The sequence below is a fragment of the Lytechinus pictus genome, chromosome 13 (genome assembly GCF_037042905.1).
Source record: "Lytechinus pictus isolate F3 Inbred chromosome 13, Lp3.0, whole genome shotgun sequence".
Lineage (NCBI taxonomy): Eukaryota > Metazoa > Echinodermata > Echinoidea > Temnopleuroida > Toxopneustidae > Lytechinus > Lytechinus pictus.
Window position 1 is genome coordinate 13,753,701 of NC_087257.1, and position 16,046 is coordinate 13,769,746.

The 16,046-nt window shown below is 35.5% G+C and overlaps 1 protein-coding gene across 1 annotated transcript; it reads left to right on the forward strand.

The window, feature by feature from the left end:
* The first annotated feature begins 81 nt into the window (after nucleotides 1–81).
* LOC129274541 (polypeptide N-acetylgalactosaminyltransferase 1-like) lies at nucleotides 82–12,608 on the forward strand. Its single transcript, XM_054911332.2, has 8 exons — nucleotides 82–245; nucleotides 4,302–4,468; nucleotides 5,064–5,271; nucleotides 5,769–6,060; nucleotides 6,737–7,051; nucleotides 7,759–7,860; nucleotides 9,215–9,349; nucleotides 10,601–12,608. The coding sequence occupies exons 1-8, from the start codon at nucleotides 190–192 to the stop codon at nucleotides 10,757–10,759; spliced, it is 1,434 nt and encodes a 477-aa protein (XP_054767307.2). The 5' UTR covers nucleotides 82–189; the 3' UTR covers nucleotides 10,760–12,608.
* The last annotated feature ends 3,438 nt before the right edge of the window (nucleotides 12,609–16,046 follow it).

Below are 16,046 nucleotides of genomic sequence, written 5' to 3' on the forward strand. Positions count from 1 at the left end.
GATGTTAATTTCAGAGAAAAAAATCTAAATATTATCTTACACTAACTTGTATCTCTTTTATTTCTACAAATTACAGCTCATTCATCGCTGAAGTTCGAGCCCCCAGGGGCAAACGGGAAACCCGTCCACATCGCGCCTGAACATCGGGCAGAAGCAGACGACCTTTTTACGATAAATTCGTTCAATCTCATGGCCAGCGATATGATCGGTATCAATCGATCACTTCCAGATGTCAGACCCAAACAGTAAGTTGCACCTGACCATTCGTGTTCCGAAATGGAATTAGACAATTGGTTGTTACTGATTCTTATTAATCTGTTTAAGCTTCGAATAATCCCGATTTATGAATCAACCACAAGGATTAAATCTCTATTGCAATTTGTGCGTTTCTACCCGAGCACGTAACGTATACACTTTATATTCAACTTACCACTGTTTGTACTCAATTTTCTCTGACATTTTCTAGAGAGATACCATTAGTTGTATAAAATTAGATAACTGTTTGTAACGATTTTTGTTAATGTTAGGTTATTCGTAAAGATCACTGCACCGGAAAGCTACGATAAGATGCTTTCCGGTGCTTTTGGCAGCAAATCTTTGAGAAACAACTATTTTAGAATATCAGTGAACCTGTGAATGTCGCAAGTGACGTAATCTCATTTAGATAAAAGTGCCACTAATAGAGAGAAAGTCTCTCTGTGTCCCATAGTAAAAGCATGGACCTAGGTCCATTGTAAAAGTAACCTTGGCTACAAAACATAAACACGTGTCCCCATGTGCTCAATAACCTTCAAACTCTCTCCTATTCATGCCTTTTCCTTGTCATTATTCATATCTGTAAAAAAATAAATAAAATATGATAGAAGGGTGGTGTGATGACTTGATCCTAGCAATCCCTGGGTATTTGTTGAGTAAGAGGTTCAAAGTGATGTGCGCATCAAAAGATAACAGATGATGCATGGATGCAATGAGTGTTGTATGAAAGTACTTGGCATTTGTTCAAGTGCATGTTTATTCGGATCACTTTTTCAATTCTTAGCTTTATCCCCATGAACACAAGGAATCTTGGCCCTGTGTGGGGGTTTGCAATTATTCATCATCATTAGCAAAATACGCTTGAAATTTGATAATTTGTATGACACACTAGACCAATGAGGGAGGGTCGTCGTCATCATCCTCGATGTCGTCGTAATTTATCGTCATCACCACCACCATCCTCATAATCATCACCACCACTATGACCATCACCACCACCACCACGACCATCATCATCATCATCGTTAAAATTATCATCAACATCATCATCATCATCACCACTATCATCATCATCATCATCATGATCATCATCATCATCATCACCATCATCATCATCAATAATATTGTTCCCAAAATCGTATCGCTGGTATAAATTTTCTTGGGATATATTTTTTTGGGTCATCCTTCGTGATAAAAAATATTCCATTAGTTCTCCTTAATAGGTCAATGGTTCTCTCGACCGAAGCAGTGGAGTATTTCCTGTATGACATATCAATGACCTTAAAGTCTGTTTTTAATTTCAACATGGATAGATAACTGGTAATCAAGGCCCCCTATCATGTCTATCGAATTAAATTTTTGTCAGAGGAAAATACTCTTAGAATGTCGAACTTGAAATTCAGCCAAGAATACAGATTCGGAAAATAAATGAGCTTTATGAGCCGGAGTAGAAGGTTTCAAAAACCTCCCAGTCATGCCAGTAGAACGATTTTGAAAACTTAGTTGTAATCAGAGGCGTAATTATATATATATATAAAAAACTTCCATTGGAGCCGAGCATTAATTATATTTTGTTGAAGTTCATTTAGGGGAAGATACCAATTTAATACTGAACCTATATTGCTGCAAGCACCACTTATTAAAAATTGAATTTCATGCATATCCAATATCAAATCAATTCAATTCGAATTTATTTAACTTGGCAATAAAGAATACATACCAGTATAACATCAGTCAAAATTCACATAATAAAATAGTTAACATATTACAACATAAGTAGCAATACAAGAAACTAAGAAAGGATACATATTTAAAATTGCAAAGTGGGTTGTGGCCAGAAAGGAACTGCCCTTATGAATAGGCCGACCCAATATATTATTATATAATATGATATTCTTAAGATAACAATTGTAAATAAGACAAAGAAGAACAAACACAAAAAACAAAAACAACACAAAACAAAGAAAATATAAGCTTGTACCTAGGAACCGTAAAAAAATGTCAACTTTATCCAACAGAAATTTACAATACCTATTTTTTTAAATTTTTTATTGATGTAGAATTTTTTTTTTATTTCAGAAGGGAGTTCCATAACAAAAAAAAAAAATCATATTTAGTTTTGTTGGTGTGTGTGTAGGGGGGGGGGGGGGGGGGTATAAAGCTAAGGTCTAATGTCCATTCCGAAACCAAAATCAAGACCAAAGGGTGATTGATATCTCCCCTCTCTATCACTGCCTTACACCCCTCATAACCCCCCTCTTGCCCCGGAAACACCCCTGGAGGAATCCGAAGTGACGGTAATGATTGATTAAATTATCGGTATAAACGAGTGATTATCGGAAGGCGGCCTGTCTCTATTCGATATTAAACCTTCCTCACTCTCACTTGTAGCTTACTTTGAAACGTAGCTTTGATATGATTATATATTTAAACCTTGTAAATAAGAAAGCAAGAATTCATATAATCTGACATGGTAGAACGTTCTAGCATGCATGCCTAATGCACTTTAAAAACACTATTTAAAATATTAAGCATGTTGTTTAAGCACGCCACTTTAACAACTATGGTTTAAACTTGTTAAACAAATGTTTGAACTTTTTAACAACTGTTTACACTTTTTAAAAACTTAAATTTTTTTAAATACATTGTTTGAAAAGTTTAAACAATTCCAAAAAAGTTTTAACAACTTGTTGTCAGAGTGACGGGCTTTAACAATGTGCTATTTTATTCACTGTGTGCACTGTATTGATATTTCAAACAAAGAAGTAACCTAGGGCTTTGCAAATTACAATAATTCAGAAAATTTATCAACATTCTTACACCGACAACTACCACCTCAAAAAAAAAAAAAAAAAAAAAAAAAAAACATCACTGGGAAAGATATTAAACTGAGAAGAAATCTATGCCTAATTGAATAACATCTTCAACCATCGTGCACATTGATAATTTCCTGTGTGATTTTATATTTGGTTTCTGCGTTTTGGAGAATGGTTTCTGGAATAATTATGTTGATAAATCACTGTCGACGCAGGGATAAGTGGGCCTCGACACGAACTGAACACGCTTCCTGTATGTAGTCATACAAACAATAATATCATTGAATATGGACATTATCATGATGATGGACCTACACTCTAAAAAATGAAGTGCTAATTTAGCACTTAATTTGTGTGTATAGTGACTGCACTTTGAGTGCTAATTTTCTAGTTCAAATTTGAATGACTACGAAGTATTCACTATACTAGCACATTAAGTGCTAACTTAGCACATTAGAGTGTACATGAGGAATCAACAAAATTAGCGCTATGAAACCATTTCCTTGTACATTTTGTAAAGACAAATATAATTACATTAAAATAAAAATCCGTCTCACTTTGAAAAGAATGTCACTTTAAAAAAAAGTGTTCATAATATCGATTTATACTGACTACATGAACTAGTTGAGGGGTCAAATGCCCCCCCCCGCGCAATCTGTCTGGATCCGCGCCTGCATACAAACGTTATTAATATTGAGTCTTGGTTGCAGAGAATGTGCATCTTTGAATTTTCAGTTAGAATGTAGCTTCCCTTCCATCCCCTCGATCTTTAATTTTGGGAACAACTTATTTTGATATTGCCCAAAATTGTATTTACTGATTAAGATCCTACACTGTAAAAAATATTGGGTAAAAATTTTTACCACCAGGAGGGCATTTATTTGTCCAACCAATTTAGGCAGTATTTTACCCAATACAGAAAGCATATTATCCAGTAAGGTTAAAAAATAAGCAACAATTACTTTAGTATGGACAAAATTTTCATCACAATGGATAAATAAAAAATGCCCAAAAGAAATGTCCAATGTTAATTGGACACATAATTACCCTCATGGGGCACTTTTACCAAGTATTTTTTTAGAGTGTTTAGGGAATATTATTGTAGATGTTTACCCATCTTTCGAGCTATGCGATGGTTTTCTTTTTATCAAGTATTGTACTTTCCTTACCAATACACTCATTCAAATCATACACTCTTTCACTACTTCCTGTAATTTATCTCATTCCTAGGTGCCTATATAAACAGTACTTTGCAACACTTTTACGTACGAGTGTCATCATTGTGTTTCACAACGAAGCGTGGAGCGCCCTCTTGCGGACAATTCACAGTGTAATCAACCGAACACCACATTCATATCTTGAGGAGATCATACTTGTTGACGACGCAAGTATTCATGGTAAGACTCAGTGCAAGGGTGGCTTCGAGGAGGGGGTCCCTATATTTTTCAAATAGTAAATAAAAAGAGGTGGAAAAGGGGCAAAAATAGAAGAAGAAAGGAAAAAATAGGAAGGTAGAAAAAGGAGAGGTTTAGCTGCGCCGTAACGTACAATACCCCTATAATTCAAGTGAGAAAAAATGTGACGTCACCTTTAGCTCGACTTGTTCCATAAAATTATCATAGCATCACCCCCGTCTTATAAAACTCAGTCTTATTTTGAAAATCGGTTGAAGAATCAGCAAAATGAGGAGTTTGAGCCGTTTCTTTTTAATATATTGAAATCACGCAACTGTTCTTATAAATTAAAAATATAAACGTTAGATTATGGAGGTATTGTCTGATAATAACTCCATGGTTGAATATTATGGTGGAAAATGGTAAATGGGGAGAAATGATGTAAAACTGCATTCTCATAACTTTTTAATCAGTCTAAAGAACGGTTAATCGAAAACGATTAAAAGCATCAAATTGTTTATAATTATAGATTTATGATTGCTTTATGTCTGCTACAGAATGCCATAAATATCAAACGGTTTTATTTCTATGTTTACAGCCCATCTTGGTCACCAACTCGACTCGCACGTAGCCAAGTTACCTATTCCAGTTCACGTCGAGCGCATGGGAGTCCGATCTGGTTTAATACGAGCACGCATGCGCGGTGCCCTTGTAGCTAAGGGTCAAGTATTGACATTTCTCGATTCACATTGTGAGGCGACGGTTGGCTGGCTGGAACCCCTTCTTGCAAGAATAGCTGAGGACAGGTAATAATTAACTGGGATTTGCTACATTCTGTAGAAGATGACATTCACAAGTTCAACCTCAACGTACACCAATTTTACACACGCCTACAAACACAATAGGAAAAGAACATAGGCTATACAAACCACACACCAGTACATCGCAACTATTAAATGAAAAATCAAAACGATCATAACCTTTTAACTTTAGTTTGATCCTGGATTGCAATCCAAATTTGGTTTACAAAATACAAATTGATTTTCATTCGTTTTTGACGAGCATGAGTATAAAAGATTGTTAAATCACTATGAAATGTGTGATCAGAGACTTTCAAATCGGAGTGCTATATTATGTAATTTCATATTCTTTGGCCAATAGAAAAAAATTTCATAAAATTGATATACAAGGTAGGCCTATTTATGATACATATTTTTGACTAACTAATGTTTGATTGTTCTGAAATAATATCTCTTATCTAACATCATCTTTTCTATCGACTGTTCTTGTCATTCTGCTATAGGAGCAATGTTGTTGCGCCTGTCATTGACGTCATTAACGCTCAAAACCTAGCATACGAAGCTGATAACCGTACTCCAGCTATCGGCGTTTTTGATTGGTCGCTTACGTTCAGATGGCAGAGTATTCAAAGACGTGATCTCCCGATGTTAAAGAATGACCCCACCCACCCTGTCCCTTCACCGACGATGGCGGGCGGGCTCTTTGCTATCGACCGGAGTTACTTCATGGAAACGGGAATGTACGACCCGGGTTTTGAAATATGGGGAGCTGAAAATTTGGAAATTTCATTCAAAGTAAGCAGAGAATATAATTAAACGATATATCAATATTCACTAATAAATCACCCGAAGCATGCTTATCTTGACGTGCACCATACTAGAAATTGAATTCCCTCTTCCGAAATTGCTAAGCTCCACTGATGGAAATGGCAAATTCTCTTTACGACAACCCCTCTATGTACTTTCTTATGAATCGGAGTTTAAAATTATGCATCACTCATAAAAATCCTATTTTCTCGCTTGGTCTATACTCTTCCTTGAGAATACCTGCTGAAACCTCCCCCCCAATTCTAATTACTCTCACCTTAATACCGTGTGAATTGGCTACCCTTTAACACACTTTTTTCCCGATCACTCGCTCCGGTCACTCGTCTTGCCCCCCCCCCCCTCTTAAAACTTCCTGGCTACGCCAAACCTACCTACGTCTAATTGATGTGTTATGATTCGGAATGTGTTACTTTGTTACTTACTTGACCTACTCCACCCCCAAAAAATAGAAATAAAGAAAAAAAAAAGACATTTCTCTTTTGGTGAAATCATAGTCGGATATATTCAGGATGAGTCTGAGTGTACACCTAATTGTCAGTTAAAATATTTGATAAGCTACCATTGGAATCCCAATAAATCACAACATAGTCAACATTTCGTTGTGATCATAACACCTGTTTTCATCACTCTTTATTTCTTGCAGACTTGGATGTGCGGTGGTAGAATTGAAATCCTCCCGTGCTCACACGTCGGACATATTTTCCGCAAGCGTGCGCCATACTCCAACGCGCTCACCGATTTCATCAGTTATAACAACAAACGACTGGCGGAAGTCTGGTTAGACGAGTACAAGGAATTCTTCTACTTCATGTCCCCCAATGCGCTCAAGGTGGATGCTGGGAACTACACGGACCGCGTAGAGCTGCGACGTAGACTTGGGTGCCGGTCGTTTCAGTGGTATCTTGAGAATGTTTACCCAGAAGGAGCATGGCCAGGGAGAAATAAAATTTACGGCGAGGTATGAAACCAAATTTCATATAAAGTATTTATCTAACACTTGTATAGAGCCAACATGAAGGCAATAAACAATCACCGCCACTCTCATGATTTCATCCCTACTACAAAAAACGAAATGTCATTAGTGTGGACCGCAGTGTGTGCCACAGTGTGATCACAGTGTGGAACACAGTGTGATCACAGTGTGGAACACAGTGTGAAATCACCTTCACACTGTTGAATTTGAGCATTTCAACAGTTTAAATCCCATATTCACATTGTCAACCATGTGAACACGCTGTGAACATTCACACTGTCGATGTTTCCTCAGTGTGAAAATATCTTCACACTGTTGAATCTGAGCATTTTAATAGTGCATATGAACAATATATTCACACAGTCCACTATGTGAACACACTATGATCACACGGTGACAACACACTGTGATAAAACTGTGTGACACTATGCTTTCCGGCAGAATAACGTGATAAACAAAATTGTGAGATGCCATTTGAAGGATATTAGAGGTATTACGATTGTATTAATGGCATAGTATCTTGGTAATTATCAAATTTTACCACAAAAAATTGTTTATTATTAATTACCGTTTAGTACCTGTCATTTATTACCATCTATCAAATTGCTTTTAACGCTTTGGAAACGTAAGAATGATTCTGAACGAGCAAGTTTACACAAATGAACTTTTATTTATTATCACCATGGTGATAGGTCCGACACACTGCCACTGACTGGTGCCTTGATACAGGAGGAGCCACCACACCGGGAACCGACTACAAGATCGCACAACCTTGTCAAAACACTACCAATCAGGTACTATTACCCATTTTTACTCATCCATTCAATTACTTATTTACTCATTTAGAGTGGTGCTCAAACGTTAGTGAACCCCGCCAGAAATGAACATATTTAAAGTGTTTTAGATATTTCATTATAAAGTTATGTGATTGAAAAATATTGCATTCAATAGAATTTGTTTCTCTTATCTGGGCGGAACATTGAAGTGTTGTTGTGTACATTCAACACTCAGCATGAAGAAGTGCATTTTGTGGTGGGATTGACCAACTTTTAAGCACAACTGTATTAATTATCTGAAATGTATTGTTCACTACTCCGGTCTATTACATTACATAAAATGTGTCTGTCCGAGAACTCTTATTGTTTGGATTATATGAAATGTGAATGTATTTTTATAGTATAGGGCGCCCTTTAGAAATCAAAATGGAAAATAATCACGTTTATTTTTTACTAATGCATTTTCATGAATATAATGGACCGGAAATTTAAGGATACAAGCTTTAGTTGACTCTTCTTGATTTGCAATCACTCAACTTGTGAATAAATGTTCCAATAATTATAATAAAAAAATCTATGAATATATATTACTGAGAGAAGACGCTTCTAAATGTGAAATTAAACTTTCACACATACAAAAAGAATCAACAGCGGAACAATTGATTTAGTGGACGATTTGATGATACTTTGCAATATTGAACGTTTACACAAGCTTTATTTTGTTTGTTATACATTAATATGATACAGTAAATGAATTTAATTTGTCACTTTTTTTTCTTGGTTGGGGTGAGGGGTGGTTGTGAATTCAAGCTATTATATTATTGTTCCATTAACTCTTCTATTTTGTGTAACCATATATTGTACATGTGTATTTTGCAATCATTTAATAATCCTTTGTAGAATATGAATTTGCTTTAATTTATTATAATAAAAAGAGAATTAGAGAAAAATAATTGGACAAAACATTTCTACGAATTTAAAGACAAAGGCCTTCATCAGGTATGAGGAATAACGTTATATAGGCTTTAAACGTAGTACTTGCCATCATTGGCGGCGGAAGCCAAAAAAATAGGGGGGTCCACCTGAAATGGACACAGGTAAAAAATGGTCAAGCAAAAAAAAAAAAGAAAAGAAAAAAAAAGGTTATCAACAAAAATTTAAGGGGGGACCACAAACATTTTTGGGGGTTCTACATGAATTTAGGGGGGACGCAGGAAAAAAATTTGACAAGCAAAAAAAAAAGGTTATCAACATAAATTTAGGGGGGGGGGTCCGTCCCCCACAACAAATCTAGGGGGGGCAGGACCCCCCCCCCCCGCTTCCGCCGCCTATGCTTGCCATGCTCAATGAGATTCATTTTTGTGGTATTTAGATCTGGATGTACACGGAGGAGCAAGAGATCAAACACGGTTCGCTTTGTCTTGATTATCACGTCACGTCGATGTCATTGTCATTGATGGGTTGTCACCAGATGGAGGGTAACCAGCTTTGGGATTATGTCAGAGAGGTGAATATATAATTCATCGAGTGATCCGAAAACACCCTTAACACATAAAATCCATCAAAACATTGATATTGATTACTCTATTTGAGAAAAAAAAAAGACAAATGAATACTCGAAAAATTACATAGTTCCAAGTCTAAAGTTTATTTTCCACTCATAAATATACAACTTGTGATATATCAACCCTTTGCGCACTGATGTTGCAATCAAGCATATTCGTACAATTAAATTCAACAATCGTAATAATTCGTTTTCTTCCCTACCTTCAAATTATATAAGCTAACAAAAGGCAATAGTTCTTCAATAACATCTATATAATAAATATCAATGGTGCAATTTGGAAATCTTGAATTAAAGAAAATAACATTGAAACAAATGTCATTGCTATATATATCCCCCCAAATTAATTCAGCGTGCGAAGAGGTGAAGATACAATTTGCAATCAACTAATCAATAAATACCGATAAGCTTAACACAAATGATAAGATATTACAGAAATTAAACTTCATTCCAACATATTGAAATACTCCAAGCTACACATATATCAAATCATCATGAAAGTCTACATCATTACGTCATCAGGGTCCGGCTTCATAAAACTTGTGATAATAAAAAATGCAGTAACAATTAAAAGTTACTGATATCATTCAATTTGACTGATATTAAGTTTGTTATAGAAATCGTGCATTTGTTGTTATAACCAGTCTTTATGAAAAGAAAACCTGATATATATATATATATATACACTGTTAAAAAAACCTGACTTTACAGAAAAAAGAAGATTTTGCAGAAAGCAATAACAGAAAACATTCTGTAAATTCATAAAACAGGAATCTTTCTGCAATTTAACAGAACAGGACTGTTTAAAAAGTGAAAAGGGTGTTTTATTAAAGGAAATTTGTAAGTTCCATACACCAAATACCAATTTCCTGTAAGATTACGCAATCTGGTAAGATTACAGGTGTTCTCGAGACTCTGTTGCAGGAACTTCTTTTATTTTCAGGATAAATTTTCTAACAGTATATATATATATATATATATATATATATATATATATATATATATATATATATATATATATCATGTATATAGATATAATATCTTGCTTTATCAAATATTAGGTTAGGGGAAATATTAAGCCATCTTTATTTTGCTTCTCAAGTTCTGAGATTTAGGTAGATTTTCAGAAATAATTTAGTGTATAATAAACATGCCTTTCAGTGAATCTACTTTTCTCTGCGTCTTTATGTCCAGACTGGCGAAATAAAGAACGAAGCTCGAGACTGCTTGGGTCTGGTGGTCGATGATGACGGTTCATTCACTCTCAGTGTACATGGCTGCGATGGACGAGCCAGTCAACGATCATGGCAGTTCAACATGAAAGAATGGGACTTCAAGAAACACTTGCGATGACGAAAACTGAAGACGATGGTGCAACGGCAAGATAACCATGAAATATGAGTTTTATCTCGAGTGGGCGGCCATCCACGAACTTTCGCGGATTTTTCGCCATTGAAAGCCGATTAGCGCTTCGCGTTTGTGATACAGCATGGCGACTGAATGTTATAAACATAATTTCACCCCCACATATTAGGGAAGCCGTGGTCTCGATTCCCTGGCCGAGTTATACCAAAGACTTTAAATGTAATAATTGGCCATTTAGCCTTCAATCTTCACTGTAGACCATGCAGTCGGCAGGAAATAGAGATGGAAATAATACGATAATGATATCCAGGGCATGCGAGATACAGCTGCACAAGATTTAGTAGCTATTGTGGTTGCATAAGAATCTTTATCATTGTTGTAATTATCATGATAGTAATTATTCTCGCATCCTATCAAGGGTAGCTCTCAAGAATTATACTCGAGCTCATTGCGGAGGTTACGCCAGAGCTGTAACCAGGTTGCGGCGACGAGCAATTTGAAGGATTTGAACAAGACTAAATATCATATTTATCACGTTTGAGAATCGGAGGTTATGTAAGCGCGTCGCGTATAAAGTGCTCGTGCCTACCGGAAAATATGTACATACCTCGATACGCTAATCGCTCCAACGGTGTACCCCGGATGGAAATTGAATGACGGATGGATGATTACTTTAGTGCTACTCCTGGGTGATGAGTGGCAAATGCTGATTTGCGACTTGCCAAAAGCTGCGGGACTCGCTTCAATTGGTATCAAATGCATTATCCATTCCGAATTTAGAAAAGGATGACTTTACTTGCGACACAGATGCTCTATAATAATAGCATATTGAAGCATAAAACAATCGCCTGAACATAGAAAACAATGAAATAATTCAAGATTTATTTTTGCACTGTATGCATGGTATGAACTCATGAAATGTGCCTTTTCTTGACATTTAAAAATATCATTTGCTCTTTTGTGTTTGTCAGATTGTAACAATTGTTGTTTTGACATGTATGAGAAGCAGATGATATTGTAACAATTGTTGTTATGAGAAACAAATAAGAACGGATTGACTATTATATGCCCTTTTCCTCAAGATATACAATATTTTTTATGCAATTAATAAATCTTACGCCTAGTACTCTCAAGTGGAAATCAATGAAAATCTTAAAGACCAAGGCCACCCCTACTAAAAGTTGATTTGAATAAATAGACACCACAACAATGGTGATTTCATCAAGATCGGATGTGAAATAGGAAAGATATGACAAATTAGATTTCTCGCAAATTTACGCAAAACAGTTTATGGACAACGTTGTGGTATGCATATTATGTCGCACACTAATTATTTTGTATAGGAGAATATTTAAATGTTTGGATATTGGACGATAAGGAAGCTCTATATTTACTTTAATATTCATAATCATAATTATTTAGGGAGGGTCAAACTTTGATTTACCTTATAATGAGGTAACACTGGTATGTAATACAAAACATACAAAGATACAAAAAGTAGTGGTGACGTCAAAGGTTGTCCCCATTTTCATTTTACCGACAAAGGTGTATGTTAGTGTTTTGTGAATTAAACCATTTTTTTTTAAATGTCAAAACTTACATCTGATTTTGATGAATTGTTCAGAATTGCGCTCGCTTTTCTCTTTATGTATTCAAACCACTTTTATAATTATAGGTGGACTTGGAATCTATACATATATTATTCATTCGTGTTGTTGTTGTAGTTGTACATAACGTGATGGTTAATTTATATCTTCACGAAGAAATGACATTCCTTTCCCATGTTAGTATGTGTGTGTATACTGTTTATAATGTAATTATAATTAGATTTAGAGATATCAAAACTCTCCCTGATTTATTTGCTGTGATAACAAACAGAGAGGGGATATGGGTGGCAAGATATTTTATTATTGTATCGTCCGAAACTTCCTTAAAAGTATATATATATATATATATATATATATATATATATATATATATCCTTCCTCCCATGACAAGGCATTGCATATGGACGTTCTATCTGTAAGAAAAGGTCTTGCAAAATCAAACATGCCAAAGTACAGCATTTACTATTGGAAAACATTATCTCTTTTAATGGTGCCATTGAATGTATTATTTCTCGATGGGTTTGTATCGATATGGTCTGCTAAGACTGCTACCCATTTAGCCTCATGGTTTGGTCCAGATATCGTCTAATATTCACTTTGTCTACTTATCATTTTCCAAAGTGGATGCAGACCAAATGGCTATTTAATTTTCAATGGTAGTCATTTCATGTCAAAGGATTGATTCGGTGTTTAGGTACATGTACGAGATCCGAGTTTGCATTTGATCTATGTTCAGTTCCTGCACTGCAAAAACTCCGGTGTTGATTTAACACCAGCCCGGAATCTATATATGTCTACACCAGAGAAATACTGAAACAACACCAGTTTGGAATCAAACCGATGCTGTTTTAGTACTAATCTGGTGTTAGACCAAAACGAAACTGGTGTTGTTTAACACTTCTCTGTTGTGGACATAATTATATAGATTCCGGGCTGGTGTTAAATCAACACCAGAATTTTTGCAGTGTGTAAAGTAATTTTATTTCTACTTATGAAGGTACATGTACATCGCTGAATATTATGATATCCTTCGATGCAACAGATCGCGCTGTTGATGATTGTGTGTATTCATATGTTTTTAATAAAAGTAAACGAGTAGAAAACGGCGTTTTATGCATTATTCAGAAATACGAAAATTCTTACATAAAAAATGTTTGGAAAGGATAGCTAGGAAATGTTGAAACTCTTGGTTCAGTGATGATGATAGTGGTGGTGGTGGTGATGATGATGAAGTTGATGATGATGACGAAGATAAAGATGAACGTAGTAAAATTGCAAATTACCTGACTGTACTTGTAAAGAAAAAGAAAATCAAACATACGATGAAGAACAGTAATCAACATCGCAGAAAGTGATAAATATGCGCAAAAGGACTTTCCGAATCTGTCTGCTATACTCCAATTATTATTTACCTCTATCTAAATATATAGTTTCACAATAAAATTAATAATATATATATCACCAAGAGAAAGAGAGAGGGGGTGGGGGAGGGAGAAAGAAAGAAACAACGAGCCAAGAAACCAAATGGCAAGTTGATCTGAGTAATAAAACTATCAGATTTTCATATTTAGAACTCTCGCTTCCCTCTTAGTCCTCAATCGATAATAAACTTCGAAACTTCCAATTTAAATTTATTCATAGAAGAATTTCAACACAAGATTTTTTTTTTTAAATTGGAGTAAAATATATTTTTTTTATCTCAAACAATTGCTCATCTATTTCTTAGATCTGAATATGTAATTCTATTTTGGAACGAAGTTCACGAACGGTTGAAGGCCAAGCAAATTAGAACTACTAAATTCAGAGACATTGAAATTCGTTTTGGAGTTATAACTCTCAATAACTTTCATCTTACCACTTTGTGTTGCTTGCAAAATATTTCATTTATTTATGTAAATACAACAATATCAAACCCACCTATGCTCACTCTATGCTTGGGTAGGAAAAATAGAAACAACCGAGAGAATTATTGCTTTTAAACGTAATTCAATGAACGTGTAGCATTACTAGGACAGTACTTGAACTGCATGATGATCCTAAGGACTGTTTGAATACATTGAAATTTGTGAGATATTTCCTATTTTGAGCAAGCGCCATGAGCGCCCAGCTGAGGCGGATACCGGCGCTTCACAAGAACCCATCATCATCATCATCATCAAGTGCATCGAAAAAGTCAAATATTTTGTATAAATAGTGAACTATTTATTTGGATTTGTTTTAAAATTTAGGCTTAAAAAAAATTACAACGAATCTATGCTGACTGTGCATGTGATACTTATGCATGGAATCAGTTGAGAAATAAAACAAATCTTGAAAAAAGATTTAAAAAAAAAAACAGAGGGGGAGGGGAAAAGGAGAAAGAGAGAGTGATCGGGGGGGGGGGAGATACCATACCATATCGCTGATAATCAATTTTTCCAGTGACTGGTAACTAGATTTCTTGACCCTTGACTAGCGATGGGTATATTGATAATATGTTAAAAAAGATGGGGTTGCTTGGCAACTAATACACTAGCTCTGCCCCATTTAGTCAGCCATGCGTAGGTTGTAATGATGTAGTTAGTGACTGGACCTTCAATCTAATTTGGATGGACATCGTGTCTTTTTTTAACAATGTAGGTCACTTTTATATACATACTGGGTATTGGTTACTATCTGGTGAATCGTAGTATCAGGGAACTAGCAATAAAGGGGGGGGGGCAGTGGCGTACCTAGGATTTTCGTCAGGGGGGGGGGGCAAAAAGGTCTTTCAAGCTCGTCAGGTGGGGGCAGGGATACATGCATGGGTGGTGGCTTTGAATGGGTGGTGGCTCGTCAGGGGGGGGGGGCAGACTGCCCCTCTGCCCCCCCCGTAGGTACGCTAGTGGGGGGGGGGGGGTTAAAAAAGAAAGTAGGGTACAAAAAGAAAGGAAGTTTGAGCGATATATTAGCTAGCCCTGTTATGAACAATTAACTATTCTCTGATATCATTATGAAAGAGCTTTTACGTGATTAACCAACGCATGGCCCAACCTTCGTCGATTTTACTTAAATAGTCCTGATTATTTAATGAATTCACCTCAGACAAATTGAATGTACTATCCGACCCTAAATCACCTATTCTGTAATATTAAATATCAACGTTTTGTTTTTTCGTTCATTATCATCTTCGTGTGTCATATCCAGCGACGGTGATGTAATACGTTCGTTCAACTCTGCTTCGGACTGTTAGCAATTATCTTTTTTTAAAGGACAAGTCCACCCCAACAAAAAGTTGATTTTAATAAAAAGAGAAAAATACAACAAGCATAACACTAAAGATTTCATCAAAATCGGATGTAGAATAAGAAAGTTATGATATTTTAAAGTTTCGCTTAATTTCACAAAACAGTTATATGCACATCCTGGTCGGTATGCAAATGAGGAGACTGATGACGTCATCCACTCACTATTTCTTTTGAATTTTATTATATGAAATGTGAAATATTCTAATTTTCTCCTCATTGTCAAGTGAAACAACGATTAATTCCTCCCTGAACATGTGGAATTAGCATTGTTTAATATTATATGGTTTAGTAAAGTTGGTCCGTATTGTCAAATTTGTAAAAAATGAAATATTGTATAATTCAAACAATAAAAAAAAAAGAAATAGTGAGTGGTGGACATCATCGACTGACTCATTTGCATGT